Source organism: Crocodylus porosus, unplaced genomic scaffold, assembly GCF_001723895.1.
Source record: "Crocodylus porosus isolate Cpor-Errol unplaced genomic scaffold, CroPor_comp1, whole genome shotgun sequence".
NCBI classification, from domain to species: domain Eukaryota; kingdom Metazoa; phylum Chordata; order Crocodylia; family Crocodylidae; genus Crocodylus; species Crocodylus porosus.
Genome location: NW_017728915.1, coordinates 17,860,246 through 17,883,929, shown reverse-complemented (window position 1 = coordinate 17,883,929; position 23,684 = coordinate 17,860,246). Strand labels below are relative to the sequence as shown.

At 39.7% G+C, this 23,684-nt stretch overlaps 2 protein-coding genes across 8 annotated transcripts in view; one reads left to right on the top strand and one right to left on the bottom strand.

Annotated features, from left to right (window-relative positions):
* The window catches only part of LONP2 (lon peptidase 2, peroxisomal), a 73,992-nt gene extending 61,767 nt beyond the window's left edge, over nt 1-12,225 (top strand). Inside the window, exons 13-15 of the mRNA XM_019535763.1 lie at nt 6,241-6,448; nt 7,980-8,170; nt 11,510-12,225. Of these exons, the coding sequence (XP_019391308.1) occupies nt 6,241-6,448; nt 7,980-8,170; nt 11,510-11,731 (621 nt within the window). The 3' untranslated portion in view covers nt 11,732-12,225. The remainder of the gene's footprint in view (nt 1-6,240; nt 6,449-7,979; nt 8,171-11,509) is intronic.
* Nucleotides 12,226-16,709: 4,484 nt separating this feature from the next.
* Nucleotides 16,710-23,684, bottom strand: part of SIAH1 (siah E3 ubiquitin protein ligase 1) — a 33,179-nt gene continuing 26,204 nt past the window's right edge. For 4 of the 7 annotated variants that reach the window (XM_019535765.1, XM_019535768.1, XM_019535769.1 and 1 more), the window contains one exon: nt 16,710-19,085. In XM_019535765.1, coding sequence (XP_019391310.1) covers nt 18,235-19,085 — 851 coding nt within the window. In that variant the 3' untranslated portion in view covers nt 16,710-18,234. Of the gene's footprint in view, nt 19,086-21,475; nt 21,630-23,460; nt 23,661-23,684 lie in introns of those variants that run through there. The other 3 variants (XM_019535767.1, XM_019535771.1, XM_019535770.1) reach the window with 3 other exon arrangements.

Here is a 23,684-nt window from a genome sequence, read left to right as displayed (position 1 = left end):
GCCTTGGGACTGAGTGTGTTTTTTTTTAAAAAAAAGCTTTTTTTGTGAAATAATAAAAAAGCAAGTTTTATTCTGGTCTTTAGTTATTCCATGAGTGTATTCTACTTGAAAAGTAACGGGATAAAAGTCATTTTTTTGAAATATAGAGGCTTCTAAGTGTAGGAAAGACAGTAGCCTTGTAATATAAAAGATTAAAGTTTGTTTCGAATTACTCTCTGTTGCTTTTTATTCCAAACTATTTCTGTATCTGAAGACAACCTGCACAAATCCTACCCTCAGTTTTAACTGAGGAAGAGTCTGAAGTTGGTATACCACGGTTCACACAAGAGATTTAGATGCACAAAATACAGACATAACAGGATCTTAGATTGGTTCCAATAAGTGAAGAGAAATATTTTATCTGGTTGTTAATCACGTCTTTAGTACAGCATACAGATGCATTTAAATTTCTTCAGCACATTAGTATTTTTCGAGCACATTATGACATTAATACTGTTCTGAGTACTATTAACTAGAGTTAGGTCCTGAGAAAATAGATTGCAGACTATCCTTTTGGTGGTGGTACTCAGTAACTAACACTCAGACTCTGGCCATTGAGGAGCTAGCTCAGCATTCTTGGCACATTTAGACTGCTATTAAGCATGTGGAATAACTTTTTAGTGCATGCCAAAACACACAATCCCTGTTGTAGATCATTGGTAATAAACAGCAAAATGGAGGTGAATGTGAAAATGTTAGAGTACTGTATAATGAGAGAATAAACCAGTCTAGTTATAGGGAATACTGACCAAGGGAAAGGCTGCTGCTTAATATTTACATCTTTTTGAAATCTCTCATGCTCAAGCTCCAATTAAAACCTCAGTCAGAGGTCACGTAAGTCTGAATCATGGTCTGATGCAGTCTCACCAACACAGTAGGAAAGTCACTGATCCAAACTAACTGAGATGAAAACTCAAATTGTTTGGCTAATGAAAAACATACTGAATGAACATTGATACAAACCCCTTTCAGTTTGTTTCAACTTTTCCCGCAATTATGAGAACAGTTCTCTTTCTTTTAGTTCCATCTCTCACATTTATGCCACACGACATAATGGTTGACAGTACATCCTGCATTTGGATAACTGGCAGTCAGAGGAATAGTATCATTTTGTTTCATGAAATAATTTTAAAATGTGAACAAGATGCTTTTGACCCATAAACGTTTGGGAAAAATTGGCTATGGGATAAATAAGGAAAGTAGAGACTATCCCTGGCTGAAAAGAACCATTGGCTACTTAGAGCGCTGTAACCAGACAAGTTTTGAATGGGTTTCAAAACTGAAGCAATACTTACAAACACAAGAGTCAAGGTTATTGTTCTTTAGTCCAAATTGTTCTTTAATGTGCTATTCTTATTGTGTTGTTTTGCTACATCCTATTCATCTTTTTACTTTTATTCCTGCTACAGCAGTGTTGTTACAACGATATGTTTTCTCAGTATCGTTCCCTCTGCTTTTGCCCATGTTGCTAGTGTAGAAATGAAGCAGGTAAAGTGCTGAAAAGGTCAGGATGTTTCAGGGGATCTGATAGTGCATCAATGGCAGTGCTCTTCTCTGGCCAACCTACTTACGCCCAGTGGGTGGAAGAAAGCCCAGGAGGGGAAATGTATCAGTCTCATGGTCACGCTTAAGCCAAGTACTCCCAGAGCATTGCCTCTTTGAGTTCTTCCAACAGTATTTTTTTTGAGCAAAGATTTAAGTGCCGGAGGGGTTTCCATAATTCTGCTTAATGCTAAAGACAGAGCTTAATTTTCTTGAACCCACACCTAGTCTTTACTCCCACTCTTGCTGGAAGGCAGCATGAAGTTAGATTTTGGCTCCTGTGCTTCCCCCCCCCACTTCTTTTCTTTTTCACATATGAAACTGTGGGCAGTCTGCTAATGTTTCTTCTCCTTTAACTCTGCAGACAGTCAAAAAAATCTTCCATCTAAATGTTAAGACCTTTAATTTTTCACCCTGTCTACATGCCCAAAACCAATCTGGTAATGGCTGTTAACCCGGTTATGCCCAAGCGGCTTAGAACACAGGTTGGTCTCATCTCTGCCTGGGATAGTTACCTTGAAGAGGAAGTTGATTTACGCAGTTGGCTTTCCCTTGCCCACCTGAAATACCAGAGGAGGCCCAGCCACTTCTAAACAGATTTGCCATGAGCTGATTTCAGAGACTAATTAATTTCAGTTATTTTTGAAAGTGTACCTGTATCCTCATTTGAATTCCTTTGCCATTGTGTGAGGAAAAGGAGCAATTGTGAAGTGGCTAAAGTCTTTATCCACAAAGCAACCAAGCTTTGTGTAGCTGTGTGATATTTTTAGCAAAAATGTAACAACCAGAATCAAATTCAGTTTAAAATTGCATGGATTTAGCTTCCTACTCCCACTGTTCTGCCAATGAGCCTTATCCAGATCTGGATAGGACCCTCCTCCAGGAATATAGTGCAGGTGGTTTACCTCCCGTAGTCATGTCAGTGGTTGGCTTCTGCCAAAGGATGGTGGGCGAAAAGTAGGTGCCACTTGGGGTGTCTGTTGCTGGAGACATGGTTTCTATTCCTAGATCTACCTACATTCATGTAATGCAATCTCTGTTACCTTGTTTGTAAACTGTGAAGAAGATGCTTATCTCAGCATGAGGGGAGGGTATGAGGCTTTGCTCAGGAATGAGGGTTATGAAGTATATGGAGTGTCAGTGCCAGCAAGTAGAGCCCCTGAGAACAGAACTCTGTTTTCCTAGTCCCAGCAGTGTGCACCCTGGTTCACCTGCAAGTGACATGGGCAGCCTGTGTGGCACGTGGCAGGTCAGGGAGGGAGCAGAGTTGCACTTGGAGAGGATACAGGCTTAATGTGTGGCATGCCTGCAGAAAAGTTTGGCCCCTACTGCTGTAAAGAGAAGGCTGGTGGGGAGAAGTGTTCTTGCTTCATTGTGCCAGATTCTGCTTGAGATGCTTAAAGGCATGACTGAGCTGGTCAAAGGCATGAGTGTCACACAGCTGGTCTGTATCCAGAGCAAGAGAAATTAAATGTTGGAAAATTCTTAAGTACTTCAGGCCATGCAGAGATCAAATGATCCTTGGTTCTTTATTAGTTGAGTTGCCTTCTTGCTGTGGGAAGAAATACATTTGAAGTTGAGTATCTTCATACCAACTGAAGAGTAATAGTGTACTGTAGCTAAAGAATTCCAAGGATTGAAAGGCTTCCATTAGACTTCCATCGTGAAGAGTTTCCAGCAGAATCTGTTCTCCTGGTTCCTTTGAAGAATGCCAAATAAGGGAAATCAAGTTCCTTATGTACAAACCACATTCTAAGAAAAGAAGCAACTATTCTTATTTAAACCATTTGACACAAGTGCAAACAGCATAACATCTCTCCTCAGTCCAAAGTCACTAAGTCAGCATTTCCCAAGGTCGGTGTGCCACCATGTGGGGGTGAAGAAGGTTCCTAAGGGGGTAGTGCAGCTAAGAGCACTGCTCAAATGTGCAAATGCTGTGTACGTACAGAAGCATCAAACCACTGAAGCAGCGGGTGCAAGAGCGGCTGGCTCTACTATGGTAGAGTGTAAACCCCAGATGTCTGGGAAACACTGTGCTATGCCCTTGCATCCTACCAGTTTACCTCCTACATCCTGCAGATGTAAGCAGGATGTAAGCAGGATGTAGTGCAGGAGCCAGTCTCAAGTAGCAGAGTTGTCTTTTACTCCACTCTGCTGCTGTCTAGAGCACCTGGCAGCATCAGACAAGACATCACAAAACTAGAAAGAACAGCACCCTGCAAAGGATCACGAGCATTTAAGTTTGCTTGTGTAAGGCAATCAAGTACCCAAATGTATGTTACTGTCTTACACTAACTCTTATTCTTACTCATGTGGAAGAGAGCTTGCATCATACCTTTGAGCTGGCTGCAACTGCATTGGAAACTGAACCAGCCTTTCATTTTACGTATCCTTTTGGCAGTAGCCAGTGGCATCGGTTGTAGAGTAAGCACTTTCTCACTTACAAAAAGGAATTTGCTTTGCACTTTTGAGACTGGAAAGGGGGCTTGGAAAGCTGAACATCAAGAAATTGTTGCATTTTCAAGTCTAATTGTATTTTTCTGAGGAGCAGGAGTCCAGCCTGAATGCTGAATTGACAGGAGGAGTCCTGCTTTGTGAAATAAGCAGCATAACAGCTATTTCATCTTACTTAAACTGTTTAGAAATCCTGGATTTTTAATCACAAGATTTAAGATTTTAATACATAAGAACTGTATTAACACCAAGTAAACCTGGTACAAACTGTAATGATGCAACTGTATGATCCTTAGTGATCCAAGTAGTCCACGACCTTGTTGTTTCTTGTTGCGGAAAGTAAGGCTGTGAAACACCTGAGAGTATTATAACAGCTATTGGGGCATTTTGATAGAAAAGACTGGAATACTTAATGGTCAGGGCAGAGCCAGATGACTTGTTTTCTACCTTTAAGTTTTTAAGACACTCTCCAGTCTGGTCTTTGGTGTGCGGTGGCAGGTAGTTTTGCTTGCTGAGAACATTTTCACACAAAATCAAAGCCTCTGACTCCATGGGTTTTGTGACTGAAGATGTGGAACCTCAGTCACTTTTCACAGGCAGGCTGGTTCCTGCGGGCCAGCTGAGGTGGTTAAGGTTGAAACCGTGTCATTTCAAGCCTTCTCTGAGAGGTACGTCTTGCTGCTTCTGAATAGGGCTTTGTCTGGACTGGCCAGGTGTGTCCTACGAGAAATATGAACAGCACTTAACACCCAGACTGGAAGTCACAGAATATTGCAGTCATAATTTGGTACAGACATCCTTCTGACACACTTAGAGCTTGTTCTACATGGGGCTTTATAATTTCCACAATTTGTTTTGAAGTGGCAACCCTAAGAGGAGAGCAAACCTCTGAAAAGTGTTTCTTACACAAAGGTGTGCAGTATAGAACGAGAGCTCTTGGGAGCTGAGAGAGCCGTCACCCTAAGTATTTGGTGGCAGTACAGAAGGAGTTGGAGAGAGGGGGGATATTAACAGGAAAAGCAAAATTGTATGCCTCCTTTATTTATTTTTTATTTCTTATATTTATACACTCAATCTATACAGAAGAGCCCCTGTTCTTTTGCTGTAGGTACTGTGTGATACAGAACAAAATCACAAAGAGACTATCCCCATATCCACTTTCTGGCCAGTAATAAATGCACAACCCAGTAATTGAAAACAATCTCCCAGAAGGGTCCTTCTGGCCTCTCTCAGGTCAGGAAAACAAATGAGCTCTGGACAGGAAAACCTGTCATGTCAGGTTCAATAAACAGAAGCCTTTTAGACTGGGTGTACCAGTCCATACCAGAGGTGCCTCACATCTTCTTCCCTCTCGCATGTGATTTTAATTTGGGTATCTGCACTACTCTCGCCAGTGGCTGGGTGACAAAGGGAGATAGGCAGTCTTTCAGATAAGTAGGCCACAGGCATTTAGTAGTTCCTGAAGGGCAGGGCCTTGTTCAGTAAAGTCACTTGGGCAAACCATTTGTACTGAAAAATTTGTGACAAATTTTGTACTTTCTCTGGTTACACAGTCTGCTGGCATTGTAATGTTCTTAGATGTGTTCACTGTTTGGAATTTACAGAGGTCTGCCGTGAGTAACATTTGTGCTGTGGTTAGTTGTCTGTATAGTGATACTTTTCCTGTCATGTAACATAACACAAATTGCTGGTATTCCCTTTTGAATATTTTTTGAAATTTGGCTTTTGGATAATATTCAAGCTTAAAATTCAGTTCTAACAAAACTCTTTTGCCAGAATGGCCAGGTCAGATGTACTTGGGGCATATGAAAAAAGTCAGGGAGCTCGTTTCCAACCTGGAACTAATATTTGAAGAAATGCATTTGCCGTTGAGTCAAAGTTTATTGATGTCAAAGGAAAGACTGGTATTGACCTTTGTAGACATGTCCATTTATATGCCATAGGCTAGAACTGCCATTATTACTAGGCTCTATTGCTGGATTTTTCACATTTTGGAGAATTATTGCAGGATGGAATTAAACAGAAGACTGGAAACTTTCTCTAGGACTCAGGCCAAAGGGGTTATGGATGCCTTCAGAAGAGCACAGAGAATTTTAGTATTGTGAATGCTAATTAGGAGCTTTTAAACTCATAAAAATCACTAGCTTTCTATCTTGAAAACCTTGTTGTAACCTGAGCTGCTTTTTTTTTTTTTTTTTTTTAAAGGTCTCTGAACGTTTAAGTCAACCGGGAGTAGCCATAGGCTTGGCTTGGACGCCCTTAGGCGGTGAGATCATGTTTGTAGAAGCAAGCCGCATGGATGGAGATGGTCAACTTACTTTAACTGGACAGCTGGGGGATGTCATGAAGGAATCAGCACATCTTGCAATTAGCTGGCTGCGCAGCAATGCGAAGAAATACCAGCTAACTAATGGTATGTGAAAAATGCGAGACAAGAATGTTGGTATAGACCTAAGACAACATAGAGATGGATACCTATCAGTGACCACTGGCTGCAGAGATGCATACAAGTAATTGGTTTTAATTCCTATGGAGTACTTGAGTGTTTCCCTTATGCCTCAGAAATATGTTGTTGGGTTTTTAGTAATGAATATTTAACATGAAAATGTATTTTGCCTTTCTATTAAGCAGTTATTTAGTGAACAGAACTATATTTGCCTAAAAGGAAAAAAGGGCTGCTCTCCACTAAAGCCGAAGATGAAAGCAGCAAACCAGCAGCCGAGTATATTTCATTTGTGCTTCTTTCTGTCCTGGTTTCTGCTGAGCTCTGGCCACAGCTGAGGCTTCGGTTCAGTGTTCTGTTGGTGGCCTTAGTTTGTAAAATAGCTATAGGGTTTAAAATGGTATGCTTTCCATTTCTCTCTTCATCCCTGAGAGTGTCTGTACTGCATATTAAATCAAGGTAGTTGGAATCTGGACGTGAACTCCAGCCTTAGTCAAGGTAGAAGTTCCCACAACACAGCTCCTCCACCCATTGCGTTCTCACTGTTTCTGTATTCAGCTCATTTCTGGGGGCATATTCCATGTTTCTTGTTTGAGACACTGGTTTTTTCCCTGTCAGTTTTGTGGGAGTCTCTGCCTGCTTTTCAGGTGGAACTAGAAAAGGATACTCAAATGTTTGCAGTGAGGCTTCAGGCAAAACAAAGTAGAAAGATTCCCAGCCAAGTTAAACTCAGAGCTCAGACCCTAATACTTCAATCTGGGTGAACTAAACTGGACTGAAAAGCATTTTTAGATCCAGGTTGTAGATTTTACTGCGTGAATGGTATGTAGGATTCAGAACCTGCATTGACTGCTGCAAAGTGCTCTTTTGCCACTAGTTCATTTTCACTCTTTTCTTCTCCCTTGCTACCCCAGTCTGTAATATTTGAGATGTAAAGGCCTCAGGGCCTTATTTTATATTATTTCAATTTCCTATGGAAAAATAAACAGTTCAAAACCTTATGCTATATAGGTATAGACTACATGGCTGCCTTTAAATATGTGTGGGTTTTACTGTTGAACTATGCTTGCTGCAGAAATGCCTTGTACCCATGAATAACCCAGATGGGCAAGCTAAAAATGTCCGTTCTCACATACTAAAGGGTAAGCTCAGTTTGCTGGCAAATATGCATGTTTTCTTTGGGATTTTGGTCTGTTCTTGAAGGATAGTAGTTGTCATCTTCCTACTTCTGATTGTTTTCTTAATCTTAACTTTGAATGCTTGAGCTCTTTAAAAAAAAGTAAATGTCTTCAGTGTTAACTTATTCACAATGATTTGTATTGTGTAGATAGCAAACTGTGGGCATAACAAACATTAGTTTTTTCTAAGATCCATGTGGTGTGCATTAATATACTGTCAAGTAACGTACTTGGTAAGAATGCTAGTTTTCCAGTGGTCTTTTTAGAACAAAGCCCAGGAACAACACAGGTTTGAATTTTCCACATTTTCTCCTCTTTTTAAGCTTCTGGAAGTTTTGATCTCCTTGACAACACCGACATCCATCTGCACTTCCCAGCTGGAGCTGTCACAAAAGATGGACCATCTGCTGGTGTAACCATAGTAACCTGTCTTGCCTCACTCTTCAGTGGGCGGTTGGTGCGTTCAGACGTAGCCATGACTGGAGAAATTACACTAAGAGGCCTTGTTCTTCCAGTAAGTATCATTTGGAAAAGCGTTAACCTGTCTAAAGATATTTTCCTTTATGCTATCCATGATGAACTAATGTATCTAAGTGTGGCTCTGTTAACCTAGTTCCATCCTAGGTGGATCGTCCTAGGATTGACGCAGTTTCATGGAAACCAACACCTAGTTAACATTAAAGTGTACACTGTTACAGTTCCATGACTTAAGCTGATTTACATTTGTTTATAGTATCCCTTGTGTAGATGATTTCAGTGGGGAAGTAAGCTGCATGTAGTGGTGAAAAATAAATCCAGTTTATTTTCCAATAACTCCTACATTCAAAATATCAATTTACAAATTAGCCCTATTGTGCTAGGTAAACTATTATGCCAAAAATGCTTATTGTGGTTACCACCTACACATTTTTTGGCATCATAGCTGTGATGTAAGCCACTATAAAAGTTCTGCTTTAATGCATTTTTGCCTTTTACTACTGCTGATCACAGTGTAGAAAGAATCTGGCTTTAATCAACCACAAGGATCTTTAGACACAGTTCAGTCCTTTATGAAGTTGAGTGATATTTACAACTACAGAAACCTCCTTAAGTCATTGGACTAAGTACAGTTCAAAAACATCAATTATATAGTATTACTATAGTGTCTAGGAGCCCTAGTCATACTGTACTAGGTAAGGTGTACACAGAACAGTTACAGTCCTTGCCCCCAGAAAAAATGAGAAGCTGCTGCTTGGTGCTATTATTGTAGCCTAACCCATTATCAGTTTTTGTAGGAGTCATAGCAATTTTCAGGGTAATGAGAGATCTTTAGACATTTTCCAGGGAACTGCTCAAAACCACTTTAAGTGGTTAAAGCATTGCATTATGTAGAGGAGATAATATATGTATTATATAAAAATATATATGAGGAATGTGTTCAGATCTTGCACTGCATTAATGCCAAAGGATATTACCGGTCAGCTGTGCTGGAAGTCCAAAAGTTGCTGGATCCAGGGATACTAGGACAGCAGTTTCTTAGGAGTCCATGGTGCTGCAGCTGTAACAATAGCAGCAGGATGTAGAAACTCCACAATGCTGCTGTACTTTCAAAGCCCCCAGGGGCTGCTGCATCCTGCAGGGCAGGTAAGACTAACCCCTCTTCCCCCACACACCATCTTTGTCACATGCATGCACTCACACAGAGCAGGGTTTTGTCCAGGGCGGACAACATGCTAGTTATGTCTCTGGCTGGGCATAATGCTGGTCCTGTTGCTCCTTTGTGCTGTACAGCCTTCTAGGCTTAGGGGGACCTTTGACCCTTTCCCTCTCATATGAAGCAATGTGAAGGTGTGAGATAATCTAAGGTCAGCATCATGGGCCAGTTAGAAGCAGGAGTCAACCATGTGATACTGAATGAGAGGAGGTGCAGATTAGGTTTTGAAAGTGAACACGGGCTTATGTTTAATGCAAATAACTGACCTGGGCAAAGTGATAGGCTAGAAGGATCTGTGCAGCAGGATTTTGATGGATATAAGGATTATATTTGTGGAGTAATACAACATTTATTCATAACAGTAGGCTGGCTTGACTTCCAAAACCTTTTAACACTGAAGAACAGGAGACATTTGGCACAGTATAATGTTTTACTGGGCCAATATTAAATCAATTTGTGACAAAGCACTTGTCCATTTTTGCAAACAGTTCTTCCTTCCATGTGATGGTCATATGAAGCAAGTACTATGGTAAGCAGCAAGCACTGACAGAACAAGGGCTCCTTTGTTTGATATTAAAGAGGATTCTTCAATATCAGAGCAAAGAACTAATGAATCCTGTGCTCTGCCCTTACTTGAACAAAGGAGGACCTTTTCTTTTTTAAACATTATGATTTTAGGATTCTAGAGTGCTCCACTTTGTGGTCACTTAATTTTTTAAAATTAAAAGCACCTGAGTAATAAATGGCTTGATTAGTATCCAGAGAATCTCTAATATATGCTTCTTAAACATCTGCTCTACAGCACCCTGGGATAAATAAAAGTTGCTCCATTAAGCTACACCAAAGAACAGCAGGTAGAACTTTGGTTACATAAGAAAAGCCAGGTAAAATTCTCACGTTTTGGAAAAAGACAAAATTAAAATGTTCTTGAAGTTCTGACAACGAAATAAAACTTTCCATTGTTTTTTTCACTTTTGGCTTGATGTGACCGTCTGCTGATTTGCTGGAATGCCTGGTCCTCGCTTTTCTGTATGGATTAATCCCCTCCCCCCATAATGTATATATTTAGATACCACAATACTTCATGGAGCCTGGAGAATGATCACAAGGCACCTTAAAAACAAACTCCCTGATGCACAATAGCAGCGGAGCAGGACAAAGGTTACCAACTTTGTCCAGACCAAGTGTTTTCATTTAACTCAATAACCTGAGCTGGCCTGACAAAACTAGATTTGGTTTTTTTAAGGAAATAACACCATACAACCCACTATATACCAACTCTACTTACTTATGCAGGCAATAGAATAACCAAATACAGATATGTGCTTGAAGTTTGCATGGATCTTATGAGCCAGGGTTCTTAGGAAAAGAAATAAGCAAGTCAAGGTGTGAACTTTGTGGTGGTGGATCTCTGAATTTGTGATACAGGATAACCTCATAAATCCAGATGTCAAACATCCAGCACTTCCCCACCACTCTGAGACTGACCACTGCTCCCCACCCCCCTGCTGCTGCCCTGGTTCCAAAGTCCGGCATTTCTAAATTTCCAGCAGGTGCTCAGTCCCGAGCATGACAGATTTGAGGTTATACTGTATCTGCAACTTGGGAACCCTGGTTCTGACAGATGAGTCGCAGAATATCAGCCAGGCAACTACTTAATGACACATAAACAGAATTTTTTTGGAAGTTCAGCATAGGACTCGATCAGAATCATAGGATAGAATATTTCAGGTCTTATCCCATTAGTTTGAGATGAACCTTAAGTTTTTAGAAGCATTTCTTTTGCTCTCACCTGGCAAAGGTAATAAGCTCTCCCTTGTTTGAGATTTTTGCACTTTATTGCCAAAGAGCATCATAATTTAAACTGCAGTACTTTTATCTTGTTATGCTCTTAAGCCAGAGTTGAAACATGTTTCAAATAAAAAATTGTACATGCTATTTATATAGGCAGTGGGAAGGTTTTGTATCCTGTCTTATTTGCTTTAGATCAGGGGTTCCCCGCAGGCAGCTGGTAAATATGGAAGGGGGTATTCAATAAGAAAGTTTGGGAACCTCTGCTTTAGAGGAAATTAAAAGTAGCAGCCCAAATGCCCTTCATGTCTTTGGTGAAAGAAACACATACCTAAATAACTTTCCTTTTCCCAATTGTGTTTTTAATAGGTTGGGGGAATTAAGGACAAAGTCCTAGCAGCACACAGAGCTGGATTGAAGAGAATCATCATTCCACAAAGAAATGAAAAAGATCTGGAAGGGATTGCGGTGAATGTGCGGCAGGATTTGACTTTTGTTATGGCAGGCTGCCTTGATGAAGTTCTTAATGCAGCATTTGATGGGGGATTTTCAGCCAAGACCGCACTTGAGCATTTAAATAGTAAACTTTAAAAACAGATTGCCTGCATATGAAAATTTAGAAGCTGATCAACTTTCCAGTTGCAAGTGTTCTACTGTAATAAAAAAAGGTGCACAGCATGGAAACAGTAATTGAGGCTAACAGTGATATGCAGGAACTCAACTCAGTCTTCAGTTGGGCTACTAGTATTAGAGTAGATTTGTACCCATCTACCACATAAAATTTAATATATGCGACTTGTGCACCCAAGTAGATAGTGACATTTTTCAAAAGGCTTGAATGGTTTGCCCTACTTCTCTGTAAGTTCAGCTGCATATTGGCACCTTCTAAATTCACTTTTCTAAATTAAACCTATTTCCAATTATTTTGGGTATGGACAATCACAAAAATCTGTTCTTGAAGAATAACACAAAAAACTGAAAGTTTATTAGGCATTTCTGCAAGGATTTCTAAACTAAAGATTAAGTTACAAAATAAGAATTTTTCAAAGGCAAGATAAAAATAAAGCAAAAATCAGTTGCCTTCACTCTGCTCAGATTTCCTTCATTTAAAACTTTTTTTAACACTCCCTTTTGTTCATAGGAGTTGCAATACCAGCTACAGCAATAAGCCAACTTTAATGAGTATACATAAAAACAATTCCAAAAGGACACCCCACCAGCTGAAAGGCACATTACCCTTGCAATAATCTGGACCTAATTTCTCGAATATTATGAAACACAAAAATATCCAACATGAAAATAATTGAAGTGCAGTATGGATAAGTTTAGCTACAGAAAAAGACCTTATAGTTTCTTCAAATGCAGATCAGTAAAAACATTTACTGCTGTTTAAATAGTTGTGGAATAGCTTAGGAGAAAAGCCAGTAGATATTAAATTCATATAGATGGTGATCATACTCAGAAATTACACAAAACACACAAAAGTTACAATCACTTAATGAACACCTGCAGAATAAAGGTGCTGCTAGAAGGTAACAGTTAACCAGTGTCAGAAGGAAAGAGATGCTGGCAGCAAGTCCAAATCCAGCAATAGGCCAGTGGAAGAGTGGTTTATTCAAAACCATAACCAGTTACCAAAGTCATATCTTTTATGCCAATAAGAAAAATGATAAATCTCAAATGCATCACTTGAGTATTTTCATCTAAGGATCTCAGAGTTGCAAGTTAAAGCCACCTAGCATGGCTAGGAATGGAAGCAAAGTACCTGGTTTCCAACATTTTCTTCTATTCTGATGGGCATATGTCAGGCTATACAGAACAACTTTTAGGTTCATAACATCCTCTCAACATTACTTAAAAGGTAAGTGTCCTCCCTGAAGCCAGCATGTGGCCTGTCGAATGTGGTCCCATGCCAGAATAGGGATTTTAATGCACTGGTAGACAGTTTCAGGTGAGTTTGCAAGTGAGCATGCTAGTAGAAAGTAGGTTGAAGGACTATCTGTACATTTAAAAATTAACATTAAGAAAGGAAAGATTATACTCACTGCAACAAGTTTTTCTGCCATCTCTCATTTTCCAAAAGCCACGATGCTCTTGCAGAGTACTTGAGAGATTTCGCAAGGCAGATGATGAGTCTGAGCTTTGAAATTAAGTTGTTCTCAATGTTTATCCAACTATAGTGAAAAAGTGTATACACAGTTCAAAGTGGAAGTTAAATGTTTGATATCCCCAGCCCAGGAAGTGGTAGCACGTCTCAAATACCACACTAGGTGCCTTTTTCCCCCCTATCCAAGGTAAGTTGGGAAGTATTTCTTATTCCTTTAGTAATGCAGATATTTATAAGCTGTTGACTTGTTCTCCGCTGTTTGGCAGTAGATGAATAAAATACCTGACCTTAAAGAAAGAAAATGAACTTTTAGAGCTACTTCTTATTGGCTAGTTGTGAAATACATTTTTGGTGGCTAAAATTTACAATAGTGGTCTAATTTGAGAGAGATTTGTTACATGGGGTGGTAACTGTTCCATAATTGGCAAGCAAGGTGAAGCATGCACACTGTAGTTTGCTAACATGTATGCACAGGCTAGAAGGGAGTCAGTTCAGCCTTCTTTTGTTCAGAGTGAGCTGATTTTGATTCAGTAGTATTCTTGCAACTAAGCTGAAATTAAGACATCCATTTCCTCATGTTGCATTAAGAAACCCTCCTAAGGTTTTGGACTACAGCTGTACACAATCTAATGCTTTCCACTGTAACATACACACATTCTTTTCCTTACCTGTGTACTTGCTTCAGAACATGAAGGTCCATCATTCCATTCCTCTAAAGGGATTCCCCAAGTAAATGGGCTGTGCCCTGTAACATTTTGCAAAGCCAGCAGATGTCAAAAGGCCAGAGAATACTTAAAATGGGTTAGTTTCTCATTTCCATGATGAGAAGAACGTTTTGCACTACACTACGTACTCCACATTCTCTCCATGCTAGCAGAGGGGCAGGCATAGAAAAGTTTTACTCTACCTTGAGACTCAGCTCCTTTTTGTTATCTTAGCAGGAGCCAACTTTTGGGACCACAGAGCAGTATGAAACCTGAAGGTACTGAAGGAGCTACCCATTTAAATTGGGAAAGGGTTGGCTTCTTCTGATAATGCATTTTTGTAATCAGCCCAACTATTAGTTTTATGAAAAAGGTGCTTATAGAGTTTGAGTATGGTGACTGGCATATCAGTTTCTGTAGCAACATGGCTGCTGAAATCAGCTTTAGAAGGCAGGGGTGTAGAACAGCTACATGAAGGGCTGTTTCCAATTCCTAAATGCTCTGCTGAGTCCCATACATAATTATGCTTGTTGCACAAATGCATTCCACTGCCAAAACTAGGTTTAGAAGAGCCAAGCAAGAAATTTAAACACACAATTACTTTAGCTGTGCAAACACTAAACTGCAAAAGCATTTTCTTTGAACTTGGAATGAGTAAATACTGTTTTCTGGCTATATGTAGGGAGGAAGCTAGAAAGCTTTGCTTGGAGCCAAATTGCATTTCTTGCTTTAATAATAATATTTTGAACAGTTCTTTACTATGAGTTTTTGCTGTTACCCATTTAACTAACTTGATTCCATCTGTACCTTTCACTGCACTTTATTTTCTGTGCTCTGTAGTACCCAGCTGTTCATTCTTTGCCACTATCATATGATTCCTAGTCTCAACTTGAATAGTAAAGGACTTTCAAAGTCATAACTTCATTGCACTGTGGGTTATTTGAATGCAAGTTGTAAATAGATACTCATGCTTGAAATTGCACAATGCAGTTGCCTCTGACTGTAGACTTAAGACTACAAGATAATCAGGCTTGCAAACTGATGCTGCTTTTTTCTTCTCAAACTTCAAGTCATTTTATGAACTGCATTATCTGATAGTCGGCTTATGCATGAAAAATGGCATAACTTTAACAGTCAGTTTCAAATCAGACTAGATTTGAAAAGTTGCAACAAATATTAAATCAATTCAATAACGTTAAATTTAAAATATGGCTTCAAATATAGTACCATCACAGGGAACAGTGCAAAAAATGTAAATTTACTTTGGTTTGAAATGAATATTATGACCAAGAACTTGACATCCTAAATAAAGAAATGCACACCAGAATGTCAGAACAGAGAAGCCAATTAAATGTTATACTGGCTCATTTGATCAAGTTTTTCCCTTGAGATTTTTAAAAAGTCCCCCTCCAAAAATAGGTATTTAAAGGGAAGTGACAAGTGATTCTACTTTTGTCCCCAAAGTTTATGAAAATAAATATAAAAATAACTGAAATAGTATTTTGTAAGTAAAGGTAAATGGAGTACTTTTTCTACTGTAACAAAATAATACAGTCTTCTGAAGTAAAGTCAGTGTTAGTAAAGCATTTCCAGCACTTTAAAGGTACCATTTATTTTTAGATTAGATAGCAGACAGTACACTTGTTTTAAACATAGGTCATTAGTAAGTCTTACTGTATCACAAAAGCATACACTTATTAGGCCTGAATCCTCAAAATATTTAGGTGTTGAAATACCTTTGAGAATCGGGGTCTGAATGTCCCTTGCATCTGATTCTCTGCTCTGTCTTATAAATTACATTGAAATATACTATGTTGGCTCTTACACCACACTGAGTATGTACTAGCTTATATTTTAATAAAACCCAGCATGCAGTATTAGTTGCACTATAGCATACATTACCCGTAAAATACAATGAAAAAAAATCCTTTTTAAAATTGTTCCTTAGTATTTCAGTAACTGCTGATAGAGACAATCTCCCCAATTACATTCAGCTCAGATGTGCCTCTCTCAGTATCAGGTCATTCATTGCAGGTGCAATGCATTAAGCCTTTAGGAACCAGTGTGTTCCTATTTTTGCACATGCAAGAATGTTAATTAAAAATAACTTGAATTCCAAATAACATGGTTTTTTGCTCGTATTTCAAGTGCTACAGTTATAGAGAAGTATTAAATCTTGAGCAGCACATTAGAAAACCTCTAGAGTTTTAGGCAAGTTCCTACAATTACATAGCATTCATTACACTAGCTAGGCTGTTATTCAACCCAAACTCCAGCTATATAGCAAATCAGCAACACCTTGGCAAGATTTAGAAAGAAAAGCTATCATTACTTAGGCATTATTTAAATATGGTTTTAATTCTAAACCTGCCAATCAATGTTGTAACTGCTTTGACAAAAATCAAGAGTTATCTAAAATAAGGCAACTGCTTATTTTACATAAGATTGTATTCACTTGAAATAATAGTGTAGATTACAGACCCTGAAGTTCCCCTACTGGCATAAGATGCCAGTACGTTTCTCAGGGATGCTTCCTCAAACAGTTTATCACCACAAAGCATTTCTGAAGTTGACTGCTTTCACTGTATAAAGTGAACTCTTTCTGTGCTGATCTGGTCAGTCTGAAGCCAATGCCGATTCATATTCCTTACTTAAAGAACTACTTACCCCAATCATGTTGTCACTGCACCAATTAATAATTAGAGTAAAGCAAAAGCCCCTTAATGCATTTATTTCTGGTAAGACAGACAACGCATAGTAAATATCTAGAAAAAGTAGCTGATACGAAGGCCATTTCTCCCAAGAGCAGCTGTTTACAGTTACTAAATTTAGCAAGATACTTTTAAAATAGTTTGAAATGTTAAATAATATGGAAAAGAATTGTTATTTCCTGTATCAGTTCTCTCTAGGCGTTTCATAAAGACATAGCAATACACAGTCAAAGTGAAGTAAGTTCCATGACTTCAGACAACCTGTACAGGGACCAGAAGATCATTTATGCCTTTAAACGTAGGCAAATTGCATGTACACTGTCATTTGAAAGTATGCCAACACCACATCACTAAAATGATATATATACAAGCTTAGTATGACTGGGGCAGGGGTGAGGGAAGGAAGTTTGTTTTCTCTAGTAACAACCACAACCAAAGAAAACAAGAAACTGAGAAACAACATTAAGTTTACCCAAATTTGTGCTGAAGGAATAAACCAAGAGTTTTTAATTTGCCAGGTATTCGTTTAATGACAATTATAAAAGACCAAGAACATCTTATTCTGATACTGCCTTTAAGCAAATGGCCTGTTTTTAGAGTTACAAATACTGCATAAAACAATGCCTTCTTTGTACTGCAAAAACAATAAATACAAGGATGAGATTGAGTCTCTACATTTCTTGAAATCTGAAACTGTGCCTGAATTTTCATTTTTTTTTTTAAATGTTCCCCTAATAATTCATTACTTTGTTTGGAAGTATAAATCAAAAAAAAGATATAAAATAAAAAAAATCTAGACCTGTTTTTAAAGGAGCTTTTTTTTCCTGGTACTTCTTCCAACATACTAGTTTAGCATTTAATACATTCACAAAATAGCTCAATTAAGAACAGTATTACCAATGAATGGACTACTGGAAAGAGACAAAATTTACCAAATATACAGAATTATATTTTTTACCATAAGCAATTATGCATATCAAATAAGACACCTGTAATTAATTTTTAAAAGGTACAAAAAAAGAGAAAAACCTGAATTACAGAAAAGTCATATTTATTTAATGAAAAACTAGAAGTTAATAAAAATTAGCAAATACACAAAAAATATACACAAACAGCAGCAATACTATGTAGTGACTTACAAAGGGGGAAAAAAAAGCAGCGGCCAGAGACCAGACCGCTCAACATGGCTTGTCAGTCAAAAGAAAAAACAAAACAAAACAAAAAACCCACAAAAACACGAAACAGTATCCTTTTCAACAGTACAATCAATCTACAAACAAGTTTTTAGAATTATTTTACAACATTTCCTGTAGAATCAATTCTTAATACAAAAGATGCCCATTTTGGGTGTATATATTTCAGTGGTTTACTGTCAACTTATTTTAAATATATTAGTGTTACTACATGCAACTGCTTCCTGTAATTTAACAGCCTTTCCTCTTATTTACCTTCATGTATGTCTAGCCTCCATCTACCAAATAATTTGTCTGGCAGTCAGATGGTTACCCTAGGTTCTGCAAAATTAAATGCAATGGTTTTAAAACACTGGCCTGGAAATGCTTGATTGCCATTTCAACACATTGATATAGTTACATTGATGCCTAAATTGCCATTTTCTGCAAAAAGCTGTGCAATGCTGGTGTCAAAGACTAGACAGTCACTGTTCATAATGGCTGTTGCAATTCCCTCATGAATAGAGCGAGGAGTTGCTTCCCAAGTCAATCGCCGCCTATGACCATTAAGCTCAAGTCGATAAGCAAAATTTTCTGCTTGCTTGCGTGTTCCTATCAGCTGTACAATTGCAAAGAACTGCTGGTGACCATCATATTTTTCCTGTTTCTCCAGCACTAACATGAAATGAAAGCCAAAACAAGACTGCATCATAACCCAGTCGACAGCACCAGGTAGATTAATGTCTGTAGCAAGGAAAACTATATCTTCTCCCTGTAATGTTGTTATTGACTTATGTTGATGCATTAGATGTGGCATTACAGCATCCAGAGAACCTTGCCATTTACATGAAGCACCAGGACATGGACATGAATAAGGCCTAAACTCACACAGCTCCTCATGGTCTGCTTTTTCTGTGTGTGGCAAGGTTATCTCACATCCTGAAGAGGCATATTTACACGGGAAGAGTACAGAGTTGGCAACTTTTTCCATAGCCAAGTTGCGAATGGAGCCCAGCGGGCCTCGGCAAGTTGGACAGCATGTGAGCTTGGGTCGACAGTTGCTACAAACAAGATGGCCGCTCTGACACTGAAGAATAGGTGGCAGCACATAGTCAAAACACACAGGACACTCAAAAAGACTAGCCAAGTCATTGTTGGAAGCTGTAGTGCCAGTTAATGCAGGCACCCTCTGTGATGGCGTACACTTTGAAGTACCTGTCGGGAGTGCTGTAGCAGTCTGACGGCTCATTTCTGTAATAAAGGGAAAAAACAGTATTCAGTAGTTATTCAGAAAACAGGTGAACTGACACATTCTAAGTCTTCCCTATGAGGATTCAAGAGAGAGTTTTGTTTATAGAAAAACTCAGGTGCATTTCAAAAATCAATTTTTATTTGGAGCAAACATAATCCATTTCCATTTTAAGGAATATCATCTATAATTTGTAGATGGGAAGGAGTGAGAATTCTTACTGCAGCCAGCCCTTTAAAAGGTGAAAAGTAGATCAGAAGTTCTATTAAAAGTTTCTAGACTGAAAATGAAAAGTCATTTGTTGCAGGTGGGGAGCGGGAGGAGGAGGAGGAAATGTTATCAGTACTGGCACTCTGAAAAAACAAAAAGGCCCAAAAGATGTTTAAGTTTTACATTTGTACCACCACACCTTTGGTAACAGGTCTTTATTAATCTTTGTTTTCCTACCACCACCACCACCAGGCAGACTGTATTGTCAGAAACATCATAGATTTGATAGATAATATTACTTTTTCATGACAAATAGTTTTGAGTTGAACTCAATATTCAAACCTTCTGTCAGTGCTTTTGTTTCCCAATTTGGTAGAAAAAAGCTGAAGAGATCCCTTGAGCGCCTCTGAAAGGTGCTGTAAGGTACAAGGACACATTCCTACCCAGTCACTCCTCCTCCCAGCCACACCCCTCCCACAAGGAGAGAAGCACATTTGTTTTTGATAAGGGGTGCCACTCAATTCACAAGTTATTAGTGAACTGAGTGGCACTCATACTGGGGACTGCCTGGAGTTTTAAAAGTTTGAGAACCACTGGTCTAGGCCTTCCTTTGGCTCCTATCCATCTCTCAAAATTCCCTGGTCTTCTTGGGTTCTGTTATTTCAGCAAGCTGAAAACACACCAAAGTCATTCAGAAAGTGGAATGGGAATTTTTTTTTTTGCCTTATTTGCAGAAGTAGTCAAAAAGGAAAACTACTAATTCTATTCTTTGTTTAGGTAGGTGCAGAAATATTTCTAGTAACTTCAAAAGCACTTGTTATGAAATTTACTTTTGTTAAGTGAAACTTGTCACTTTGATGCAACCTCAGTGGAAAGGCACTTACCCAGTCTAGCTATATTAATAGACTACCCTGAAAATGTTCAAAACAACCCACAAAACACTAAATGAGCCAGGTTTCCTAATATACACAGAATAGATTTTTTAGGTAGAAAACCAGGAAGACCCTTGAACAGCAAGACAAATGCTATGCTTATTAATACATCAGGAAAAAAAAATCCATCCAATTTAAAAATTTTTCCTGTTAACATCTGATTCAAACTTTTTTTTTTTTTTTTTTGGAAAAGGTATTGGGCTAGGTTTCTGCTACTTATTTTCAGAGACTCAACAATATCACGGGGGAACATAAAAAGGCATGCAACGAAAGGACAAACAGGAGAGCAAAGAATTTTTTTTGCGATTTCTTAGTTGGTCTAATAAAAGATATTATCTCTGAACCAAGATTTTTAGTGTTTTGTGTTTCTTTTTTGTCTCAGACCAACACAGCTACCCTACAAAAAGAAGTACACTTCAGCTTCATCAAATGTGTGTATTCATACAAATGAAATCAACACTACAGTGGGAAAAACACAGAACAAAAAACCGCCTATGACAGCCTAGTTTCTTGTACCTCACCAGGTAAGGGGAGTGAATGGACCATCTCACACTAATGCCCATTTCATGGTAAACACTCAGCACATCAGCTCTCTAACCTTTAAACCTGATTCTTGTCCTCCTTTTCATAGCAAGAGAAGTCTACAGAAACATAGAAGCAAAGCATTGTTATCACAATCCCACTCAGCTCCAACATGACTGAGGTCTGGACTGCACATGTTCAAGTATCCACCTTTGATAGCTGCACACCATGGAGGACAGAACAAGGCAAGGAAACAAGTCCCCGAGATAGCCAGAGTCATTGCCTGGGATTCATCTCTGCCAAAGCCAGAGCTTGGAAAATGTCTCATCTAAGAACCACTTCCTTGCTACCCATGCACCATATCCAATTCACATACACGGCTCCCATAGTCCTTGTTCTGCCCCAAGTGCTTGGGGTTTGACTTTTCTTGGGTTGACACTAACTGGGATCCCGATATGTACTGTACTAACATGATGAAGCACTGAACAATCCTTACCTTTTTATGGGTCTCTCAGTGGTTCAAAACTACTATTATGGGGCCCTCAGTAGTGGACCTCTGGGACTCTAAGTTGATAATTATTATTAGCTAGCCATAAGACTTACATATTTGGATTTATTTTCCCACTGAGGCACTTTTACTTGAAGAGAAGGAAATTAAAGATCTCTCAACCTGACCTTGGCTTCCTTTCTCTAAATGGAGATCAATTCACTGCAAGAGAATCCAGTACCTCTGAAAGCTTTTGAGTAGCCAAGCTCCCTTTGCTGGTATGGAGCAACTCATCACTGCTTCTGGCCTGTCACTAAGACTTCAGGTGAATATTTCAGGTTTATCACTTCTCTTGAAAGCAGGCCCACAGTCCAGTATCTTGGCCCTGGAACCAGCATCCATCAACCTCCCTCCAACCCCTTTCCTCCAAGCCTCCCAGTTGCTTTGATCCATTCCCTCCAAAATCCACTTTGGACAGCTGAAAAACACAAAGGCTTTGTAAAAGGAACCTGCATGCACTCATATGCTGAAGTCTTGGTAAGAGTCACGGATCTATAACGCAAACATGAAGCACCCATCTCTGCTTCCCACTATTCTTAAGAGCTGCATGTGCCGGAGATCTGCTACCACTCAGGCTAGGTGACAACTCCCTTGTCTCCCTGCAACAGCTTGTCACCCTTTATCAGCCCCATTCACAAAGAATCAATATTACTCACAAACCAAACCTTAGTCATGAGCCCCAGGGAGAAATCCTACACACCTCAAACATGCTGAGCTCACACATACACTGCCACAGTTTCTTGGGGTGGGGATGAAGGGAGAGCAAATGAGCAGTAAATGGTAGTTGTTAGCAAGTGAATCCTTGCAACTCTTCCTTCCTTCCTCAGCTATACACAAGGTGAGAAAAAAATAGCCTTTCCTTTCTCAGGCCTTAGTATACAATCACAAACAGGATACACAGCCAGTTCAAACTCTCTCAACATAAAACAAAAGAAAACATCCTGCATATCACAATCAGAGTTCATAAAACTGAACAGAAGTCAAAAAGTTACAAAGCCTTTTGTACCAGGACCCATTTGTAAACATGGGTAGCCAGTCCCAGCCCCAGGCCCCAGCCCCCCCAGTGTGGGGCAGGGCAGCCCCAAGCAGGCCCTGGCAGGCTGGGACGCTGCCCGCCTGCAAAGGAAAACCCACAGTTTCTTGCACTCTTCTCCTTTAAAGGATAATCCATTATTAAAGTTTGTTCACAATTCTCTCTCATATTCTTGAGACCCATTTTTGGGTCATGACCCACAGGTTGAGAAATGCTGGCACAGATGACTAAACTACCACACTGTTTTAAACAGGCAACCTAGAAACACATTTGTTCCAGGGGAACTAGTGAAGCCAACCGCCTCCAATTCAAGAAGCAGCCTGATGGCCAAACCATGGAAGCCCAACTAGTCCGACCTCCATTCCCATTACAAAAAGCTGAAAAGTTATACAAAACAATGAACAGAGCAAGAAGGTCAAGTTTGTTTTCCCAAATTTAAATCTTGAAAGCCCATTAGCCAGCACTAACATTTCTGTTAACCTACTATATTTTTCTGTAGATTGCAGTAAACAGTCAAATACAGCTGGAAAAGCCGCCACAAGTCGGCAGAAAAATGAAAACAAATGCAAACAACTTTTGCAGTTACACAAGGCTGGATATAAAATTAAGCTGCACAGCAAATCGGGATCAGGTGAAAAGAAAAAAAAAAAATGTAATTGCTATTTTGGTTTGTCCCGTGAATGAGATACCACAGGAGTCTCCACTCGCTGGGGGTGGGGGAATTAGTCTCTAAGCAACACCAACAAACCGAGGTACTGAGTCATCACCAAAAATATTTTGCCTAGTTTCTACCGAACAAACTACACAACTCAAAACACTTTCAAATGGAACTAATAGCAGCGGGGGGGCAAGTAAAGGGAAGAAATGAGTTGTACAAATGCCGGGGGTGTTGCCTGTAGCAGGCTCGCCCTGCGCCCGAAGGGTGTTTGTGCCTCAAGCTTGCAAAGGACGATTTTTTCCAGCTATGTAGGTGGTCTCAGAAGATCTCACATCTGCCCAAACAGCCTTGTAGCCATGTAGCAAGAAAAACAACGCTCCTAATGCAATTACAGCGGAGAGAGCGGGCTAGGAGCCGGCTGGGAAGCAGCGTGGGGCTGCCCGGCTCCACGTCCCGCCGCGGAGCTCGCTGCTACCTTTCCTCTTGCCGGCTTTACTTCCAGGCAGACAGGCGGAGAGGACGCCCTTCCACGGGTACAGAAAGCTGAAGGCGGATTTCCCCGTCATGAGGAGGGAAACAGCTCATCGCGTCTCCCCATAGAAACAAAACACGGGCCTCCCTGGCAGCCGGGCCGGTCCCGAGTCGCGCAGCGAGCAGCGTCCGCCCCGCCGGGCACAACCTCCGCCTCCCTCCCAAAAT